At 37.2% G+C, this 21,884-nt stretch overlaps 2 protein-coding genes and 1 pseudogene across 2 annotated transcripts; all 3 read right to left on the bottom strand.

Annotated features, from left to right (window-relative positions):
• Nucleotides 1-2,045: 2,045 nt before the first annotated feature.
• Nucleotides 2,046-2,793, bottom strand: LOC143624182 (glucomannan 4-beta-mannosyltransferase 1 pseudogene; annotated as a pseudogene).
• Nucleotides 2,794-6,742: 3,949 nt separating this feature from the next.
• Nucleotides 6,743-10,158, bottom strand: LOC143624183 (peroxisomal membrane protein 13-like). The gene is made up of 5 exons (XM_077094906.1): nucleotides 10,124-10,158; nucleotides 7,989-8,212; nucleotides 7,434-7,744; nucleotides 7,236-7,328; nucleotides 6,743-7,147 (listed from the first exon to the last, which is right to left on the bottom strand). Exons 1-5 carry the CDS (start codon nucleotides 10,156-10,158, stop codon nucleotides 6,968-6,970), a joined length of 843 nt encoding a protein of 280 aa, XP_076951021.1. The 3' UTR covers nucleotides 6,743-6,967.
• Nucleotides 10,159-20,164: 10,006 nt separating this feature from the next.
• Nucleotides 20,165-21,469, bottom strand: LOC143624144 (large ribosomal subunit protein eL39x-like). The gene is made up of 3 exons (XM_077094871.1): nucleotides 21,464-21,469; nucleotides 20,406-20,509; nucleotides 20,165-20,316 (listed from the first exon to the last, which is right to left on the bottom strand). The coding sequence occupies exons 1-3, from the start codon at nucleotides 21,464-21,466 to the stop codon at nucleotides 20,268-20,270; spliced, it is 156 nt and encodes a 51-aa protein (XP_076950986.1). The 5' UTR covers nucleotides 21,467-21,469; the 3' UTR covers nucleotides 20,165-20,267.
• Nucleotides 21,470-21,884: the final 415 nt, after the last annotated feature.

The following is a 21,884-nucleotide window of genomic DNA, read 5'->3' on the forward strand; positions in this document are numbered from 1 at the left end:
CTCTTTAATTATTTGTTTTTATTCTCTATAAGTCCCCTAACACTCCACTATTTAAGGGGTTATATTATATCACACAAAATCATCAAGAAATTAAAAATTACAGGTTAGTTTTGTTCTTATTTCCCTAATTTCGGATTTCTTTATTTACTATGCACTTTTTGGATTTTGGTTTTTGGTTTTTGGTTTTTAGTTGTTTTTATAAACTATTTTGAAGAATGAATGTATTTGTTCTTCATAAGATGTTCTATTTAAGTTAAATTTTTAATGCACGTTTTTTTTAAATCGGGCGCTTTTTTTGCGCTTATCGCCTGGGCGCTAGACCCAGCCTCAATGCTTTCGAGCGCTTATCGCATTTGATAACTATGAAAATAATAAAGATATCAAAATTCAAATAAAGAGATTTGAATCATACTCCCCGTCTTTGAAAAAACTCGACCTCGAGTTTTGTCTTCTAAACAAAGCCACCCCACCCGGATCAAACAGAACATCAATCCGATTACCATTTATTATTATCATCACAACCTGTCTAAATAACTTAACTTCAGGGGTTGTCTCACCCTGTTCCGAACCTGTACCACCTGGATCTATTGGGGTCCCGGGTCTCTTCACCACCTTCTCCCCGTCTTCGAAAAAGACTTGTCCTCGAGTCTTGAGAACGTCGAAAAAATCATTGACAACCTGATACTTATGCAGTGTTATCACGACCCACCTAAACGGTTCAACTTCAGGTTTCAACTCATCCAACCCTAAACTTTTACCACCTGGTCGAAGGAAGCATTGGACTGTTTCTTGTTTACTTTAACAGTCGGCACATAAAAATTAAGTGGAAAAAAACCAAGGTTAATGTGTTGAGTTTTGCTTCTAGAACCCCCGATATCTTCCTCAACGTAGGCGGTAACATGTGGCATAATTTCTTTTGACCCACCATCTTCATTTTGTTTATTAAACCAAATTCAATTTAGTGCTAGGTTGTAAAGTACCTTAACCCGTCAACCACATGCAAGTATTTTCTACATTGGGTCCCATCATAATATGTGAAGTTATATAATTATTTTGATTTACCTCCATATTTAGAAATGATGAATACGTGAACTTATTTCTAGTATATATATCCACAATATTAGCAACCTCCATCTTTCTATCAATTTGAAAATTTGAATTCCACTTATATCTCAATCCCTTATTCTGAGTTTCAACTTGCAAATCTCCCATGATCCACGGCTTAATTAAAGGTGACTCCACAATCTGTTCATCTCCTCGGTCCACTGAACCACCATTCTTAGCCATCGTCTCGCCACTGGAGACTACCGTATCACCACCAATAACCACAGTATCCTCCTTCAAGAAATCAAAAAACATGCTAGGAGACTTTCTCGTGTATTCCGTCATCTCCCGATCCAACGATTTAACATTTACCCGCCTAATTTCCTCCATGAAACCACAACCATAGCTAAACAATAAATCAATCCCGACAAACAATTTACCCCGCTTAATATCATCTTCCTTGTCCCCATAGTCATCAAACGCGGGTGGCGAATCATAGATAAAGTCACCATTAGAAGAAATCACATCTTCGTCCTCATAACTCGATTCAAAGAACCGAGGTGGGTGACGGAAAAACGGATGCTCCTCTCCGTCATCACCATCGTCCCAGACGACGATGCTCGACTCGGTTTCCGCCTTGCACATCTCCCGTTGTAACTCGAGATCGCGGACCCGTTTTCGAAGCCGTTCGATTTCTTCAAGATCGGGGACTCGTTGTCGGAGTCGTTTGATCTTCTTAAGGTCCCGTGGGTCGGAACAAACTCCACTGCTGCCTCGGTCGGTGACTCTGTAAGTAGGTAGTCAATCTTCTCCACGAGCACGTGAATAAAAAACACTTTTGTCGTTGCCTCTGTTGGCGACTCTACGATCAAACAAGTATTCACCTCCACGTCGAGCCATTTGAGAACCAAAAGCTCTGATACCAACTGATGCAGTTTCGACTAGCATTCAATGGCTCGAGAGACTCATGATTAATCAAAACATGTAGTATAATCTGAAAACTAAATTTTTGGGTATAATTTGAAAATTAAATATGAGAGAAATGAGTAAGCTTTACCAAATTTCCATCTTGCCTGTACCAAAGCCAGTTCTGGATTTTCGAGAAGATATGGTACACTTCTCCAAAGAAAGTCTTCATCCGGTTGGAAATCTGCATCAAAAATGACTACAAATTCGCAATCAGTCACATAATCCTTTTTTAAACCTTCACGAAGAGCACCAGCTTTGTATCCGTTTCTGTTGTCCCTTGTTTCATATTTCACATTCACTCCTCTCTCTATCCACTTTATGCATAATTACTGATTTACTTAGTAAATAGATCATTTGTCTTTTGAAATTTTTTTTGTGTGTGTGTGTTGGGGGTGGGGGGTGTACCCTTAGATGGAGTCATCAAGAACTTGCACAATGAGACGGTCCGATGGCCATGTGAGTGAACACACAGATCCAATAGAGAGTTTGTAGACCTGATAAGAATGTAAGTTCGTATATTTCACAAGCATAAAACATTAACTGTAAATAAGAGTACCTTTTTGTGGTGATTTATATGGGATTTCTAGATATTCATTGAATTATCTGAATTATGTTATGAAATATATGCATAGAACAGATAATAAAGTAAAGTGCTGCCGTTAGTGGAGGAATCACCATTGTGACCCTCATGTCTTGCCATATATCTGTGAAACTCCCTGCAAAATCGTTGACCGATTTTACCTCAGGCTCGGCTAGAAACCAGTTTCTCATGGTGAAAGTGTACAGAAAGAGTTCAGAGGAGGACATTCAGATACATTGAAGCTATGCCTTAAATAGAAGGCGTGTGCTTTGGCTGAAGATGTCGACATGGTTTTAGCGGTGGAAGATAGTGGTGCATGGAATGAATTGCTAAAAATGGGCCACTTGGCAAATCGACCGACAGCTACGTGGACAACGTTCAAATCACTTATTTCTGATTAAGGTAATAAATCTTGAATCTCTTTTAATTGATTTTTAAATTCGTATCTTCATTAATATATTATCGTTTCTTGGTGCATTCTAGTCACGTTTAGATTTTAATCAGTTTAATGGTGTGTTAATATAATGGTGGTAGAGTCTGAGAGTGAAATTATATATAAAAAGGTTTAAAATGCTTTGCTAGAACCTTGTTGTAATTGAGAAGTTTCATTGCGTTATTTCAACGCTCACCTAAGGGAGCGTTGATATTAATGGGCAACACATGATTATCTTGCCTTCATGTCGTATAACGGCATCAAAGTTTGACTTCTCTTCTTAGTTGCTAGCTGTCAATGATGCTAGAACCTTGTTGTAATTGAGAAGTTTCATTGCGTTATTTCAACGCTCACCTAAGGGAGCGTTGATATTAATGGGCAACACATGATTATCTTGCCTTCATGTCGTATAACGGCATCAAAGGTTTGACTTCTCTTCTTAGTTGCTAGCTGTCAATGAGTGATCTTATCATCAACGTCTTAGACACGTAAGTAGGCGATATGGAATGCTGCATGCATCTTTCTCATACCTGTAGATATTTTTTTTCTTTGGGAGATTAATATGTAATTATGGGCATGTTTGATATTAAAAGTGAACCGTTTTTTTAAAGAATATGAACTTAATTGAGATTTTGTTCATGATTGATAGTAGACATATATAGATTCCTACTAGAAAGATTGTTAATCCAAATTATGTATGAATCTATGTTGTTTCATCTTTTTTAAGCTCAACTTATTAGTGATATAACATAACCCAACCTGTTCTTGTGTAAACGGGTCGGAACTTTTAAACAGTTTAATAGTTTGGTAGTTCTTCAGCTGGGGCATAGAAGGTAGAGTAATATTCGCCATTACGATACATTTTACTGTTGCCACTGGTGTGCCGAAACACTAGATAACATATCTCTAATCTTCTTGTATACACTTGTTCTGAGGATGTATTGTTGTAGGTTTGTTCTTATATACAGTTTGCTATTACGAAACACTAGTCACTTTTTCAATATATTGTTGCAGGTTTTTGTTATTATATACAGTTGTTCTAAGGATGTAAACGAGTCGAGCCACTCATGAATTACTTGATATCAACTCACTAAAAGCTCAAATTAAGCCGAGCTTTAAGAGCTCGTGCCTGAACCTCACATATTTACTTTGACTAGTATTGCAAGTTTAAACCAACCTTTATTTAGTATAAATATAAATATAGTATTTCTTATTTATATAATAAAATATACAATTACACGAAATTATGAAAAATAAACTAAATAATATATATTTTGTCATATATAAAATTATAAGTGTAAACTGGGGAGGGTTCAATGGGGAACTTAAAAATAGTGGGAAACTAGGGAACCATGCCTTTTACATGTAAAAAAATAATATAAAACTCGATTTCACATGTAAAAAATTAGTTTTACCATTTACTTTTTTGGAGTTTTTGCTTACATGTAGAAGACATTCCAATAAAAAAATATTATTTTTTACCTTTTTTTAACTGATTAATTTTTTTTATTAATGTAAAAGCCTTCTGCATGTGTTGTATGTAAAAGCTCAAAAAAAGATTATGTAAAAATGTGTTTTTTACATGTAAAAAAGGAAAATTCATTGGGTAAGTTGGGAACCGGTGATGGCGGAGAAAAAACAAGGAGGCGTCGGTCTGGGTTCGTTAAGGAATATGAATTTGGGCTTATTGGCTAAATGGTGGTGGCGGTTCAAAACGGAACCGGACTGGCTTTGGCGACAAGCGGTCACTGGTGTACATTTTAACGATCGTGGTATTGACTCGATACCATCAAAAGCTTTACAAGATGTGTATGGAACAATATATCACGAATAATAGATGATGATCTATTGAATCGGCAGGTGATCTTAACAAACAGATCAAGGGTGTTGTTGGGAATGGGAGGCATATGATGTTTTGGATTGGCTTATGGATTGATAAAACCGACAGGGACTCGTTGATGGAAGGTTGGAAGTGAACATGGATGAATGAACCATCCACTCCGGTTGAAGTACAGGAACTTTGGCCTTGTTTGGAGGTGTTGCCCGGAATGATCCTAGAGGACTGAGAAGACCGATGGAGATGGTGCCTAGACGACGGAAGATTCACTGTTAAATCTTGCCGACTGCAGTGCCAACTTAACTCCACCCTCAATCGGCCTTATTTGTGGAATGGTGTGGGTGGGTGCCGCTAAAAGTCAACCTGTTTGGGTGACAGGCGGATATGGGAAAATCGCAACAACGGACTCTGTACAAACCTGAATCTAGAAATGTATGTAAAAACTGTGTGAATTGCCACAATCTTGCTTCTCGCATTTTTACCAACTTGTCACAGTTTAATATAAGCTTATGATTTTAATTTAAAAATCTAGTAACAAATTGTCACTTTATGTCACAAGGAAACACAATTTGTTTATATTATTTTTTATGCATACAAGCTTATTAAGCCAACATAGCACTAATAAAAACAACCTTTTTTTCGTTTCTTTAAAGTACAAAAATAATTAAAAAAAATTATGCCTATATTGATGGTAAATTAATGGGAGCAATTAAAAAAATCACGTACAACTAACAAGAATATGCTTATTCAACCGAATCACAATAACCAAACCACCATTCTTCAATCGGGTTCGGGTTTATCATTCTTTCTGGTTTAATTAGTTTGGGTCTCGAATCTGGTTCGATCTTCGGTTACGGTTACAAATCCCTACCATGAACCATTGACCAAAATCCAAAATATACATAGGAAGTCTTTCAAACTTAGGGGCTTCACAAATATTAAGAACTTTAGAAGTTGATTGGCACACATCCAGGCTTTAAGGGCTTTATTTGATAGTCAGACTCACAAACGGTCCACTTATTTGTTAACACGCATAATTCAGAGAAAGCGTTAACAATACACATTATTTTTAGAAGCTTGCGTACATTTTTAGACGCTTTCATGCGATTTTTAGACACTTCATACGATTTTAGACACTTATTTAGATGATTTTATACGAATTCTAGACACTTCAGCACAATTTTTAGACACTTCAGTACAATTATAGCAAATAAGTGGTCCGTTAGCCCCTAAAGCCAAGACGGTCCACTTATTTGCTAACACACATATTTCAAAGAAAGCGTTAATAGTACACATGATTTTTTAGACGCTTTCATACGATTGTTAAGACACTTCAGCACAATTTTTAGACACTTTAGTACAATTTTTAGACACTTCATATGATTTTTAGACGCTTTCACATGATTGTTTAATTACTTCAGCACAATTTTTAGACACTTTAGTACAATTACGGCATATAAGTGGACCGTGAGCCCCTAAAGCTTAAATGGTCCACTTATTTGCTGACACGCGTATTTAAGAGAAAGAGTTAACAGTACACATGATTTTTAGAAACTTACATACATTTTTGGACGCTTTCATACGACTTTTAGACAGTTTAAGCACAATTTTTAGACACTTCGTACGATTTTTAGACGCTTTCATACGATTTTTAAACTTCAACACAATTTTTAGACACTTCAGTACAATTACAGCATATAAGAGGTCCATCAGCCCCTAAAGTCCATTCCAGACGGTTCATTTATTTGCTAACACACGTATTTCAGAGAAAGAGTTAACTGTACACACGATTTTTAGAAGCTTACATACATTTTTAAACGCTTTCATATGACTTTTAGACGCTTAAGCCCAATTTTTAGACACTTCAGTACAAACGCACTTCATACAATTTTTATACGCTTATTTAGACACTTTCATACGGTTTTAGACACTTTCATTCCAATTTCATCAAACTCTTTCTTTTACATATCACAGATTACTACTCAAGCAGGGTAAAAAAAAATACTATGCCATCATCTCCAAACACCTTATCAACACCACTTTAGTCTCCACCTCTTCACTTCATACAGGCAATCCTTCCTTCTGTTTCTTCATTCAACAAATATCAATTGTTTCCCCATACACCATCCCAACCACCAGCGGGTGCACCTTTCGGCCCCTCGATTTGAGTTTGAGGACCATGGGGTCCATTCGGTCCAGGTTTGATACGCTTTGTTTTAACACCCAAGATTCGGAATACAAATCTGGCTAACTCTCCGTATAATAATCCCGACCGATCAAACAACTGCAAACAGTATTATTGTAAGTGGGTCAATCTAAGTGATGCCTTAGTTTATAGCCCACATCATTTTATTCAAAAATTTAGATTATACCTGAAGAAGGGCCGACATGAACATGTGAAATGCCTGTGCGTTTTGGTCAATCAGCATTGCTACTCGCCCAAAGACTGTTACAACTCCATGCATCTGAACACATCAAGAGATAAGTTATAAGATTCACATGCGAACTTATACTAGCTTCATTAGACTTTAATGTTCTAGAATATACCATAATAATGTTAAATTACTTACCACACGCATCAAAGAAATCCAAAATCCTGGAGGTTGTGAAGGCGCGCCAAATGGATTATTGGGATCCTCATCCCCATATGGCCCGCCCGGCCCGCCCAAGCCCATGCCCATACCACCCATTCCATAACTATTATTATACATTCCTCCACCATACATGCCACCAGAACCTCCACCATACATGCCACCGTAACCTCCTCTATACATGCTGTTTCCATATAAGCCACTATTATAAGATCCCATTCCACCATAAGAACCATAACCTCCAGTCCCATAACCAGAGTTGTAACCCAAAGTGGAACCATAACCCGCACCTGATACATAAGATAAACAAATGGTCCAGTTTAGTGTAAACTGTAAAGGTAGGAATTGAAACCATGGTTGCATTAACTCAATTATTTTAAAAGTTGGTTATATTAAATCAAAACTTTTTCAAAGCTTTGATGGTTTTTCTGGGCTAAAAAATTGATTATCAAAAATAATTAAAAAAAAATGACCAAGCTTTGGTAATTTTGTTAAGTTAGGCAGTAAGCCCGTTAAAGATAAAATAGTAATTACCTCCATATGTCTGTTGTTGTTCCCATGGCCTAGAGGGTACAGGTCTCCCAAGTGTATTTCTATTTATTGCTGAAGTTGTATCATTTGTATTAACAATTTCACCTGGTCTTGCAGTACCCGAAGCCTCAACTACATCACTTGTGCTCCCTGCAGATGGTGGTTTAAAAGGAGCGGGACCAGAAGACGTCCCACCAGCTCGCTCCCATGGTTTGGGAGGTGGACCACTGCCTGAGTTGTCAAAGAATATATATTTATGTTAATACATGACAGATATGTAAAATGATGTACTATGCAAGATTGTGTTATGTTTATACTGGTATAATAACTGAATATTGTAGTTATATAGTGTTGTACTGGTATAATAACTGAATATTGTAGTTATATAGTTTTTCTGCCACCCGTGACTCAAATACTCAACCCGTCTGTATAATTCTGGTTAAATATCTGTATACAAATATCCTGTCGAAGGTTAAAATTTAGATGTACGTTATAGAATGGGGTAGTGGGTAGAAGAGAAAAACATTTGGTTTTATCAAACCGAAACTAGTAAACTCACGATGATAATTGAATATAAACAAAGATATGTTACGTGTGGCGACTAATTAGAAAGAAGAGGGGAAACCGATACTAGTAAACTCACGCCACCAGCCTTCTGCCGCCACTGGTCTAACGCTAGTCAAACAGAAATCAACAGCAGCGGATCGGCTAATGCAGTTTCGTTTTTTCTTATATTTTCTTAAACAAGCCTTGATACTCACCAAACAAGTGGTAACCGAGCTCAGGCTCAGTTCGTTTAATTAGACATCTGGCGAAAAACTGGAAGACTGAGATTGACAAGTTTGATAGGCACAATTTCGAGTTTCTGGAAGATGCAAATAGAAGATTACATGTATCAGAAAAAAGTTACATCAGCCGACATTTGGGCAAAAGTCAAAATACATGGTAGATGTGCATTCGGATTTGATGGATCGACAGGCTTTAGGGGTGATGAGATTATCATTAGCAAATAATGTAGCTTACAGCATCGTCAACGAAAAGACTACACCCAAAGTGTTAATGACCCTAACCAATATGTATGAAAAGTCATCCGCCTCGAATAAAGGTATTTTTAATTTGAAGTAAGTTAGTCAATACCAGAATAAAAGAAGGTAGAAAATTTGAACGAGTAATAAAAAGGAATGCTTATCTATGTCGAGTAATTGCATAATCTGCGATATCATTATCAGGTTGTGTTTGGAAATAGCATGTGAAAGGTAGTCAAAGAAAACTTCACCATTGTTTGCAAGAGATGAACTTATATATAGTCAAGGCACAGTCTAAAGAAAGAAATGCAGTCACAGATGAACCGAACTCCCCTTGTGTGAAACAAAAGGTTACCTTTTGAGGTTCAGAAAGATCAGACAAGAAAGCATCAAGTTTTGTTTAAAGACTTATAAAGTTTAGAAATTGAGATGATAGATCACTAGAAACTGCAAGTTTAGAAGATCCGTTACAGTGGGTCGAATGATCCGTTACAGTAACAGAAAAGCCCCAATTAGCCATCAGTTTAAAAGATCCCCTCGAAAGAAGTTTTAGTATTGAGAAAACCCCAATTGTTTAGCCTACAAAAACACCACCCTCGTGACCCTCCAATGTAATAAGATTATTATCTCGCTAGTTACAACCGTGGATGTTGGACCGTGTAGACAAAACCAACCTCGTGACCCGTTAATAATTGTTTAGCCTACACTTTGTAGTTGCCGCCAACCCTGCTACGGCCACGAGCCTTCCGCAGCCGCTGGCAGACAGAATTTCGCTAATTTTTGTTTATTTTTTGGACAAGTTGTGATACTTATCATAATTATCTGTTTATACTAGGGTCAAAAAGAACTTGAAAATATAAAAAGAATTATTGAGTTAAAAACTGTTAGATTAGAAGGCCTAAACTCTTTAGAACCCACACAATAAATCAACAAACACAGATTTGAAGGTTTAATTAAGTGAATTCAGCCAGCAGCATAATTTCCTTTCCTTGCTCTAAATAATTGAAAACGATAAAGAGCCTAGCAGGATGTATGGATCGATGACAATTACAAAAGCGGCAAATAATAATAATAGATGATATGAAAAGCGAATTAGAATTAAATAAAAGAAACCAACCTGATTGTTGCGAAGAATTATTGGTAGCCATGAAAGAGGGTTCTGGAAACCCCAACACCTAGTAGAGATCGATCAGATAAGAAAATAATAGGCGGTCAAACGAAGGTCTAAATAAGTGTGCTCAATTCAATTATCCATCCCTTTTTATTTTTTTCGATTTCTATCCGCGTGTTGTGTGACGCGGATGTTGCGTCCAAGAAAGAAAAAAAGATTTTGAGTCAATGAGTCTTACTTAAAACTAGTATTTTGTTATGTTTAAATAATTTAATTTTATATAGGTTTACTTGGTTATAATTTGAGTTATTTAAAATTTTTTTGTATAAAAATAAGATTAAACGCGTGTTAAATGAGACTACAACTTATAACCTTTTGGTTGATAGTAATACAATTTTGCCACTAAATCAAGCTAGTGGTTAAATTGAGTTTAAACATTAAATATACATATTGTTTTAATAAAAATATATATAATTTTCTTTTAAAAAAAAAAATTCAGGCATAGCAGGGTGTCGGGCATGTGGCTGTCGACCACCCAACCACACCCAATTGCTGGCTATGTCTTAACGTTAAAAGTTTCATGGTGAAAGTTGACAGTTTAAAAGTTTAAAGTATAATATTATTTTGGTTTATTGGATTTTAATAATCCAAACTTTGCATCGTTGGCCGGCGCTGAGCCGAACTTTGAAAATATACCACAAGAGTCTCAACTTTCAAACTATTGGCCAACAACAAGTTTTTTACTAACGGGGTTATATCTCGTTAGTTTTTGATGACGTGGACCCGCTAACATGGAATTTTTTTAATTCTTATTTTTATTTAGTATTGCTTGGTTTAATCCGCGTAATACTAAATAAAAAGAATAAATAAAAAAATTCATGTAAGTGGTACCACGTTAGCAAAAACTAACGAGATCTAACCCCGTTAATGAAAAGCTTGTTGCCGGCCAGTAGTTTGAAAGTTGGACTGTTGTGGTATATTAAGTTCGGCTAAACGCCGGCCAACGGTGAAAAGTTTGGATTATTAAAATCCAATAGGCCTATTATTTTTGCCAAAGTTGAAAGACTAAAAATTTAGTGGCTAAAGTCGTGTGATATTAAGGAAAAAGCTTTATTATCAAATGTAAGGCCCCGGTAACCACTTTTGACGTTGGATTTACTCATAAACACAGTTCTAAATATCATAGTTAATTAAAACATTCGCGGAATAATATAAACTGTCAACCATCCATTACAAACATCCATAACTTGTCTTTTAAAAACATAACATAAAACATAGTATCAAAACATCACGACAAATCTTCAGATGCCAGCCTCTTCAGTATTGTCATGTGTCTCCCTCAAGCCAGCTGTCTCAGTCGATTAGCCTGCATGCATCCTAAAAGTCAGCTACGCTGTGAGTTCTAGTTAATCAGGCAACGTACAATACATTCACATATTTACATATGCACCCGAAGGTACATACCTTCCTATTATCTTACATACTTACGTACTTTCATTCTTACTTTCATATTAACATACACACTTTCATTCATACAGATACATTTTAAAGAGCCTTCCGCCCTATAACCTTCGCCGATATTATTAGGGTCGGTTCCCTACATTCGCCGACATTATTAGGGTCGGTTCCCTACATTCGCCGACATTATTAGGGTCGGTTCCCTAAATTCGCCGACATTATTAGGGCCGGTTCCCTACATTTAGTATATTGTACTCTACATGCCTTTGCGTACCTTTCTTATTAGTACATGCACTATCCGAAGATCGTTCATGTGCTAACATCTTAACTTACATACATCTTTCACATATCATATATATACATAAATCATCATACATAAATCGTACAAGGCATACATTTACCACTTAAGGTAAGTGTATTAACTATCACATCGAGAATGCACACAGTCCCGAAAACATAACAAAGAAGTGGGGCTAGAAACTCACCTAAATGTGGTTGCGTTCACCGTTTACGGTTATTCCCCTCGTTAGCTGTGCACGACTAACTGTCTAACAATTACGCATATTAATTACTATCACTATCCATATCGTATTTCTAGTCCAATTGTAACCCTCAACAAACGAGTGTCCGGGGGCAGCGCCCCTGGCAGCGGGGTCGAGGCGGCAGCCCCTAGCAGGGTCAAAGGGGCAGAGCCCCTGGCTGGGGTCAGCTTGGAAAAATTTTATTTCTATTAACTGTCTTATCACATTTTCCATTAGCATTTCGAATCATTAATTAATTTGCTACTTAAAAGTTAAAAGGGCTTCTTTGTAATTAAATCATTTTTTTTCTAAGTTCAGGGACCATTCTGTCATTTTGTTAAACTTCTAGTTCGTTACATTGCTCTTAACGAATTGGCTTATCTTAGCGAACTGGTCCATGTAGCGAGTTGAACCCTTTAACGAACTGGTTATTAAACGAACTGGATCTTATAACGAACTGGTCCTTCGACGAATCAGTTCATGTAGCGATTCAGTCCATGTAACAAATTGAACCTTCCAATTCGTTATCTCCTTTAACGAATGACTATAACGAATCAAGGGTGATTCGTTATCTTTTTCCCTTAACGAATTGAACAGGAACTGAAGCTAGTTCGCTATGCTTTCTTTAACGAATTATTTGGCGAATCACCCCTAGTTCGTTAACTCCTTGTTAACGAATTAGGGTTAGGTCAGAAAATGTCAGAATATTCTCTGACATTCCTCTTATCCTCGTATCTTTTCCGGCGCCTCCGCCGGAAAAACGAGTTTTAACTCGTTTTTCACCGTTTTTCGCTCCGTTCGATCCAGATCTGAGCTAGGGTGATCCCTAAGCTCATCTTAGGTTCGGTTTATACCCGATTCCATCCGGATCTCATGACTTAAACGGTTTAACGGTGTCGGATCGTCGTTTCGCGATTATATCTAACGGGTTTAAGCTCATACAACATCATACTATTATTACCTCGGGTTGGGATCGATTCCTCTTTCTTGGTTCGGGTAGATAAGGAGAGAACTAGAGAGAGATCTTAAGTATGTGTTTTGGTGGTGTATGGAATATGTGTAAATGAGTGATCAAATGGTAATTATGGTTTATATATTTATGGATCATAGGCTTAAGCCCATGGTCTTTCCTTCTTTCATTCTAACCCAAGTCCATATCACATATCCATTTAACCAACACAAGTCCAACTCATATTCTATTTATCTAAACCGATAACGACCCAATATAAAATAGACGAAATTTATTTTATTATTATAACCAAAAGTAGGATGTTACATCAAAGTTGATGAATCAAAAGGTAAGAAAGTGAAACTAAGAGGGTGCTTGGATGATCTTTTAAAACCTGTTTATTTACTTGTTGAAAAGCAAAATGTGTTTAGTAAAGCTACTCTAAAAGCTTTAAATTGGAGCTTTTCAAAAGTTGATTTTCCTTTTTAAAAATACAAGCAAAAAGGTAATTTTAAAAGCTCACCCAAACACCCCCTGAAATTGAGGAAGCAAAAAAGATAATAAAAAAATTTGATGGCAAATACCAGATCAAAGTTTGTAAATTGGAGTTCAAGCATTATAAATGGAATGATCTTACGTGTTTGTTTTCTTAAAAAAGCTATGCGGGAGCTTTTATGTCTACTACTTGAAGAACACACGCAGACATGAGCTTCTACAGAGTGTTTGTTTTCTCGCAGACATTTCATTAAAAAACATATATACATGCTTTTCTTGGCGTAGATCTGGCCCAACCTGTTTTTTACCTCTTCTGACCTTTTAAAACCTGTTTATTTACTTGTTGAAAAGCAATATGTGTTTAGTAAAGCTACTCTAAAAGCTTTAAGTTGGAGCTTTTCAAAAGTTGATTTTCCTTTTTAAAAATACAAGCAAAAAGGTAATTTTAAAAGCTCGCCCAAACACCCCCTAAAATTGAGGAAGCAAAAAAGATAATATAAAAATTTGATGGCAAATACCAGATCAAAGTTTGTAAATTGGAGTTCAAGCATTATAAATGGAATGATCTTACGTGTTTATTTTCTTAAAAAAGCTATGCGGGAGCTTTTATATCTACTCCTTGAAGAACACACGCAGACATGAGCTTCTACAGAGTGTTTGTTTTCTCGCAGACATTTCATTAAAAAACATATGTACATGCTTTTCTTGGCGTAGATCTGGCCCAACCTTTTTTGATGCCCGAAACCTATATATAACTTGTTTTCCACCACTTGTTTCACCACCAAACTCAAAAACAAACTAAAATACTTCTCGTTTAGCAAACCCGACCATCCGACTCAATAATATTGTGGCACCTAACAAAAAAACTAACAACAAGGCTAAGAAGAATGTTTTTGTTGAACCCGTTCGTGCCATAGATGACCCACAAGTTCTTGCGGTAGTCGACCATAACCGCAACCAAGACATATGGAAGAATTGGGATTTGGTTGTCAATGTTGATGGTGATCAAAAGGCTCGTTGCAAACTATGTGGAACACAATTAAAGCACGATTCCAACTCGACTTTGAGAAAGCACATCAAGAAGCCATATTGCAAGGCCTTGAAAGGCATTGGCGCAACCGATCAAGTTGACTTGGGTAAAGATGGTACACTATTTCGTTGAAACACGAATCAAGTTCAAGATAGAATGGCAAAGTTCGTTATTTAACGAGGTTTGTCGTTTAACCACTTTGACGACCCGGATTTGACGTCGTTGATTCGAGAAACTCTACAACCGCGATACACACATGTAAGTCGTACTACCTTAAGACGTCATTGTATAAAGTTGTGGGAGTGTGCTAAAAAAGAGTTAATCGAGTTTTTTCATTTTTTACAAGTGATGGTTAATTTAACTGCCGATGTTTGGTCGGCACCACACTGGTTACCCGAATCATACATATGTGTCACCGCTCATTGGGTTGATCCGGTGACATGGCAATTGATGAAACGCACCATCGCTTTTGAAAACTTCACGTTCCCACATACCGCCGAAAAATTGTTTGAATTGCTTGATGAAGTTATAACGACTTACAACTTGAAAAATAAAATATTTTCGATTTATTTTGACAACGCATCAAACAATACTAAGGCGGCCGAAAAATTTATCATTAAATAACTATGCTATCAATAGCGGTGCTATAGCGGTTATCGGTCCGGCGGTAAAATAGCGGTCCAAATAGCGGTTCCGATATTTGCGGCGCTATTTACAGCTATTTCACCGATATTTGGTCACCGATATATCGGAAATAGCTGTGAGATTATCAGTTTAATATTTTTGACCCTATTGTTACTTTTTTTGGCCCAAACTGTAAGCCCATAGCTAATTTCATTATGATTATTATTGAACGATCAGCTTATTGCCCTAAAAATACCTCAATCGCTGCTGATGCTCATCTCCGATACCCGTTTCTTCGGCCGCTGCTGATGCTTATATAATTATGGCTTTCGATTAAGTGATTAAATCATGTCTTAAATTAAAAATATTGTTACTTTGTGTTTTGAACTATTGACTTTTATGATTTTGGTATTAAGACTTAAGTATTATTGTTAGATAACTTTTGGTGTTATGTATATATATACCGCTATCCCACCGCTATCCCACCGCAATAACCGATATCTCAGATATCGGTCATTGACCGATATCCGCTATTTTTTGGCATTAACTGCATAGTTAAATAATCATCACCTTGTTATGGGGATTTTTTCATGTTCGATGTGTTGCACATATCATCAACTTGGTTGTTCAAAAAGGTCTCGACAATGAAAAACATTTGTGACGATTTAAAATTCTTTAGACTTATGTTACAAGATGTTTTCAAAAGTGGTAAAAGAAGACATCTTGAATATAAGAATTATTGCAAATCGGTTGAAAGAAAGTATTTGGGGCCGAATTGGGACGTTTCAAGCCGTTGGAACTCAACTTGTCATATGCTCAAGTGTGCTTTTGCCCAACGCCAAACTCTACAAAGTTTTCATAACAATCTTGTTGACGTACGCGAGGCCGATATGCTTCCCGAAAGTGTTTGGGTCAATGTCGGTTTTTTGTTGGAGTATCTTGACGTGTTCAAAACCTTAACAACAAAGTTATCGGGAGTCTATTATCTTACTAGTTGTTGGGTTTTGCAAGAATTATACTACATGTCTTGTACTTTTAAAGAGTTTGAGGAGAAGAACAAACTCTTCAAGAATATTGTTGCGGTAATGAAGGAAAAGTTCTTAAAATATTTTGAAAACATACCGCCGGTCTTTACTTGTGTCGCCGCTTTAAACCCTATTGGAATGTTCATGGGGTTGAGACAACGATCGAGGAAATATTCGACAACATGGGTATGCACGAGATCGACCCAAAGTTGTTGACGGAAGCGAAGGAAAAGTTTAACAAAAACCTTCAAGACCTTTATGACCATTATTTTCAAATGTATGGTCCAAGCACGAGATCGTCTTTTGTGAAAAAAAACAACTACTAGTAGGCCGTGCAAGGACCGACTTATAAACTTGATGAATGTGGTTCGTGAATCGGCATCGAAGAGGCAAAGAGGAAACACACCAACTAGCGAACTTGGTCGATATAGTGGAGCAAACTATGTTGCGGGCGCAACGGTCGACGAAATTCGCAATATTTGCAATGAGCCATCTCTTGTGCGTCGGTCATGACACACAAATCGTAATGAACCCAAACATCGGGGCATCGTGTTGTTTCGATCACCATAACAACGTCGTCATTAGTTGTCATTTCTTGTCGGTTTAACCTTAATTGTGATTTAAAGTGTGTTTTATAGTTTTGAAAGTGGTTTAACTAACAACACACAACACATTGCTATTTATAGTATGTTGGTAAGCTATATATAGTAAAAAAAACTGGTTCCAACGGTCAAAAACGGCTATATAGCCGTTGGAACCGGTTTGTAACGGCTATTTTATTTGAATTTCAAAAAAAACCGGCGAAACCGGTTTCTACGTAATACTCGGTCCCGGTTCCTACCCTACCCGGTTCCTATAAGTTGGCATTTCAGGCTATCAGTTCGGGTCCGGAACCGACCCGGTTCCTGACTAGAACCGGTCCTATTTTCTACCCAGTGTGAAAATTCAGGTTCCGAACCGGTTCAGGTTTTTAACAATACTTGTAAGGCCCCAAACCCGGTAGCCTTACTTTAGCGTCGGATTTACTCATAAACACAGTTCTTACAAATCAGAGTTAATTAAAACTTTCGCGGAATATAAAAACTTTCATGAAACGTTACAACAATCCAAAAATTGCCTTAATTAAACATTCTTGTCTTTCAAAATAAACGTCAATTACATTAAAACATCTTGAGTCTTCAGATGCCAGTCTCCTATTCGCCCACCATGTGCCCGCTCAAGCTAGCTATCTCATTCTACTCGCCTGCGTGCATACTAAAAGTCAGCTACGCTGAGTGAGTTCTAGTTAATCGGACGCCATACAATACATACACATACATACATATCCGAAGATACATATCCATACTTAACTAGTTACCCTTCTGTTCTACATACATACTTACTACCATACATACATACATATCTACAATCACTAACCTCAGTCTATCGAGAGTACGTTCATAGTCCGCCGTCTATACATGTACTCAAGGTCGTGAACACGTAAAAGGTCCGCAGTCCTTACCTATGTTCACCATTTATGGTACGTGCAAGGTCCGCAGTCCTTCCCTATACTATCCTACATCCACAACACGTACAAGGTCCACAGTCCTTCCCTATGTTGCAACCTAAACCATAGCACGTACGAGGTCCGCAGTCCTCCCCTATGCTACCAAAATACAAATACAGCACGTATAAGGTCCACAGTCCTTTCCTATGCCATCCTACATCCACAACACATACAAGGTCCACAGTCCTTCCCTATGTTGCAACCTAAACCATAGCGCGTACGAGGTCCGCAGTCCTCCCCTATGCTACCACAATACAAATACAGCACGTATAAGGTCCACAGTCCTTTCCTATGCTGATGCCTATCTATAATACGTATAAGGTCCGCAGTCCTTAACTACGTTGTCGTCTATTATCTGTAACACGTATAAGGCCCACCGTCCCTATCTACGTTTACATCTATCATCTACATTACGAATAAGGCCCGCAGTCCTTAACTACGCCATCACCAGCCGAGTCTATGTCCGACAGAAGCTAGAGGGATTTGCCATCCTAACTTACTATGTCGAACGTAGAACTCACATACCATTCGTGTACCTGTATACACATACTTCACATATACAATAATTACATTATAGCATAAGAACACTCTAGGCGTTCTTTACATCATTCATTTAACAACCATACCCCTTGTCGATACGTGCAATATCCGAAGATCGTTCACGCCCCGACAAGTATTCATTTGTAATGTTCATACATCTTCGATATATAACATTCGTACCTTTATTTTTAACCTGACAGTACGCGCAATATCCGAAGATCATTCGCGTACCGACAAGCAATCATTCATATCCATCACATATATCACATATGGCATACACTTATCACTTAGGATAAATGTATTAACAACACATCGAGTATGCACACAGCCCCGAAAACATAACAAGGAATGGGGCTAGAAACTCACCTGAACTCTGCTTCTTCCTCCGATAGTTGTAAATCCATTCTTTAACTGAGCTCGGCTGACTGTATAAGTTACACGTATCAATACTCGCCTGATTTAATCTGGTGGCCTAGTATTAACTTACTTTTACTTATCGTTTTTAATTTATTTTCTAATCGAACTTGACTCTAGGCGAAGTTAAACCTTAGGCGAACTTAGCTTTAGGCGAAGTTGTCATCAGGCGAACTTAGCTTTTAGGCGAAGTTGTCATCAGGCGAACTTAGCTTTTAGGCGAAGTTGTCATCAGGCGAACTTAGCTTTGCAAGCGAAGTTCATCAGGCGAACTTAGCTTGCAGGCGAAGTTGTCGGCTGCAGCTACTGTTCGTCCTTAATCATCTTCGTTTCTTAACCAAATAACTCGATTTAGGTATCCACGGAATCGTCTGACCAGCGCCTACAAACCCCAACCATCAAATCGGCCTAACATCGATGTTTAAGGGGTGCGATTTAGGCATATAGGTTACGGGTTCTTTTATCAATCGATTAACCCATCAAATCTTAACCATTTTCAGTAAGTTTAGCTTTGTAGGATTCGTTTTTACCATACAAACACCGATCTATCATTTCTATACTAATCCAAACCTAAACGAACATGTTCTCGATATAAACGTACCGCAAATGAGTCGAACTACTAACACGAGCTGGTCTTGTTACTTTGGTTCGTCACGACGATCTAGCACCAACGAGCTCGGGTCCTCGCCTTTGGATCTTGGTTCGGGTTGTGTGTGTTTCGGGTGTGTGTAGAGATTAGGATGGATAAATGGATGGAATGGAAAGGATTGGGGTTTAAGGGGGTATTTATACTCCCTTAAGCCCATGGACCAAAGGCCCATATTTCCTTTTGGTCCATATCTAATCCCATCTAATTATCCTACTAAGTCTTCATATTTTACTATTATTATTATCGTTCCACTAACTCGTTTATTTCACCCGACAAAATAATATATTAAATATTACTTTAGAAATTTCGGGATGTTACAACCCGATTATGTGCACCCTTAAACGAATGTACAACTTTTAATATTATCCGCGGTTTCAGACACAAGCCCCCAAGATCAAACATGAAAGCTTCGACTATCTTAACTACAGAAGGACCTCAATTTTTTCATCGTAACACATTAAAGAATTAATCTACTGACCACAAGATGGTTACCTGTTGACTTTGAGACATCTTTGTCACTACAAAAATTATGTTTTTTACAAAGCAGTGACATGCTGCCACAAAATTCAGGGTTAGTAATAGGTAAATAGGCTAGCAAACTTGACTGAGCATGGCTTGATTAGGATTGTTATCATTTATAAACATGTTAGATTTTGATAGTGACAAGTAATTGTCCTGTGAGCTTATTTTAATTGCAACATCAATTTTTCTCAAAAGATAATAAAAAAACCAGAATAATCTTTCAATCACTACATCAAAAGCATGCACAACAACCATCCAGGTTTAAAGGTCAAGCATCAAAAGAAGCCATAGTTGGCCAACAAGAGTCTGATTAATTAAAAACAAAACTAACAATCTGATTCTTGGTTTAATTTGACTAACTGCCAAAACCACCTTAGAATCCAAGCTTTGTTCTACGCCAATGCCTGCGCTTGGCGTTATACCTGAACCAACCAATAAGTGCGTAAAAACAATTAACTGACTGAAACCAATGTAACTTCAGTTATCAATGTTTATGACAAAGTGTTGCTACCTTATGGTATTGTCGGTCCTCATGCGAATCCAGTGGGGAATGGGCCTGTTTTGCCTCTGCTTCTTTGCAAGCTTCTTCTTGATCATGAAAGTCTTGTGTGACGGCTGCAGATAAAACACAAACATGAAAATGATGTGCATTAAAAAACCGAAAAACAACTATAGTGACAATGTCAAACACATATGTTTTCAATTACATCCATTGTTTTAAGAATTCCATCTAGTCGCCAATTAATCCCCAAATAACCGCTAGTCCTAAAACACCGACTGGTCTCAATCAATCGCTATTTAGTACAAATCGGTTATAATTGAAAATTCTATATATAAAAATTGGTGTGCATATATTTTTTTAATTTCTTTATCCACACTTGAAGAATTACAAATAAATTACAATCCGATTAATCCCTATTAACCGCTAGTAGTCCCTAACCCATAGCTTTCTGAAACACTGATTATACACAAGCATAGCTAAAATGAGAAAATAGTGGTTTATGTAAAAAATTAAACAATACTAAGCTGCAGACATAATGAAGACTCTTGGAAAAAAAATGAATAGAAAAACAAAACAAATGCTAAGCTAGATCAAATGATCTTAAAAACCTATTATGTTGGTAAAAATGGTGCAAACTTGCTTGTAGTTCTGTAATAAGAACAGGCAGGATTGATCTAGAACTTGAAAATTTTAGGGATGAAATTTTATTATCAAAACAGTAATTAAAAATTATCAGCTAACTACAAAAATACCATATGTTATATCTATAACTCATCATTATCAAATAACCACTAAAAACCCTAGATGAAATGAAACCAAAATTAGTCACTTAAAAACGCCTAAGCAAAAGCATTATTAGAACACGAGACGAAACGAATAAAGCAAGTAATATGTAAAACCCTTAAAAATACCAAATGCAGGAACGACTATAAATTGAACTAAAACCTAAACATATAACTTCATTTCGATATTCAGAAAAAAAAAATTTCAAAGAGATGTTGTGTTAGACAGGATTAATAGATGATAGATCTAGCGATGATGAAAGAAAGAAAGATCAGATAAGTTACCATGGTGTTCGTTCGTCAAATGAGAGCTGCAGCCGGCGGCGTTCTTGTTGTCTTCTTTTCCTGCCTGAATGTTAGAAATGCCGAAGATATGTGGTTTATGTAGCTAGGTTATTGCCATGGGCTCAGATCCCCATTTATTATGTGGCCCATGTTACTTTGGGCTTGGCCGTTAATAAAATCACTATTCTATTATCTAATTAGAGATGAAAAAAAAAACTAAACCCGGAACACGACCCGAAACGTAACTGATTTATTTTATACCCAGGTTTTAATATCTAAAGCCGTACTCGACTCTACCCATAGAGTACGGATATGGTATGCATTTTAGTACCCGAACCGGACCCGATTTGTACCCGCTAATACCCGAAAACCGGAACCAGTTCCCTACCTGGAACCAGGTTTTTCAAACACCCGATCTGAT

This window comes from Bidens hawaiensis, unplaced genomic scaffold, assembly GCF_021521415.1.
Source record: "Bidens hawaiensis isolate Kalapana, Puna unplaced genomic scaffold, B.hawaiensis_p1.1 tig00003698_1, whole genome shotgun sequence".
Lineage (NCBI taxonomy): Eukaryota > Viridiplantae > Streptophyta > Magnoliopsida > Asterales > Asteraceae > Bidens > Bidens hawaiensis.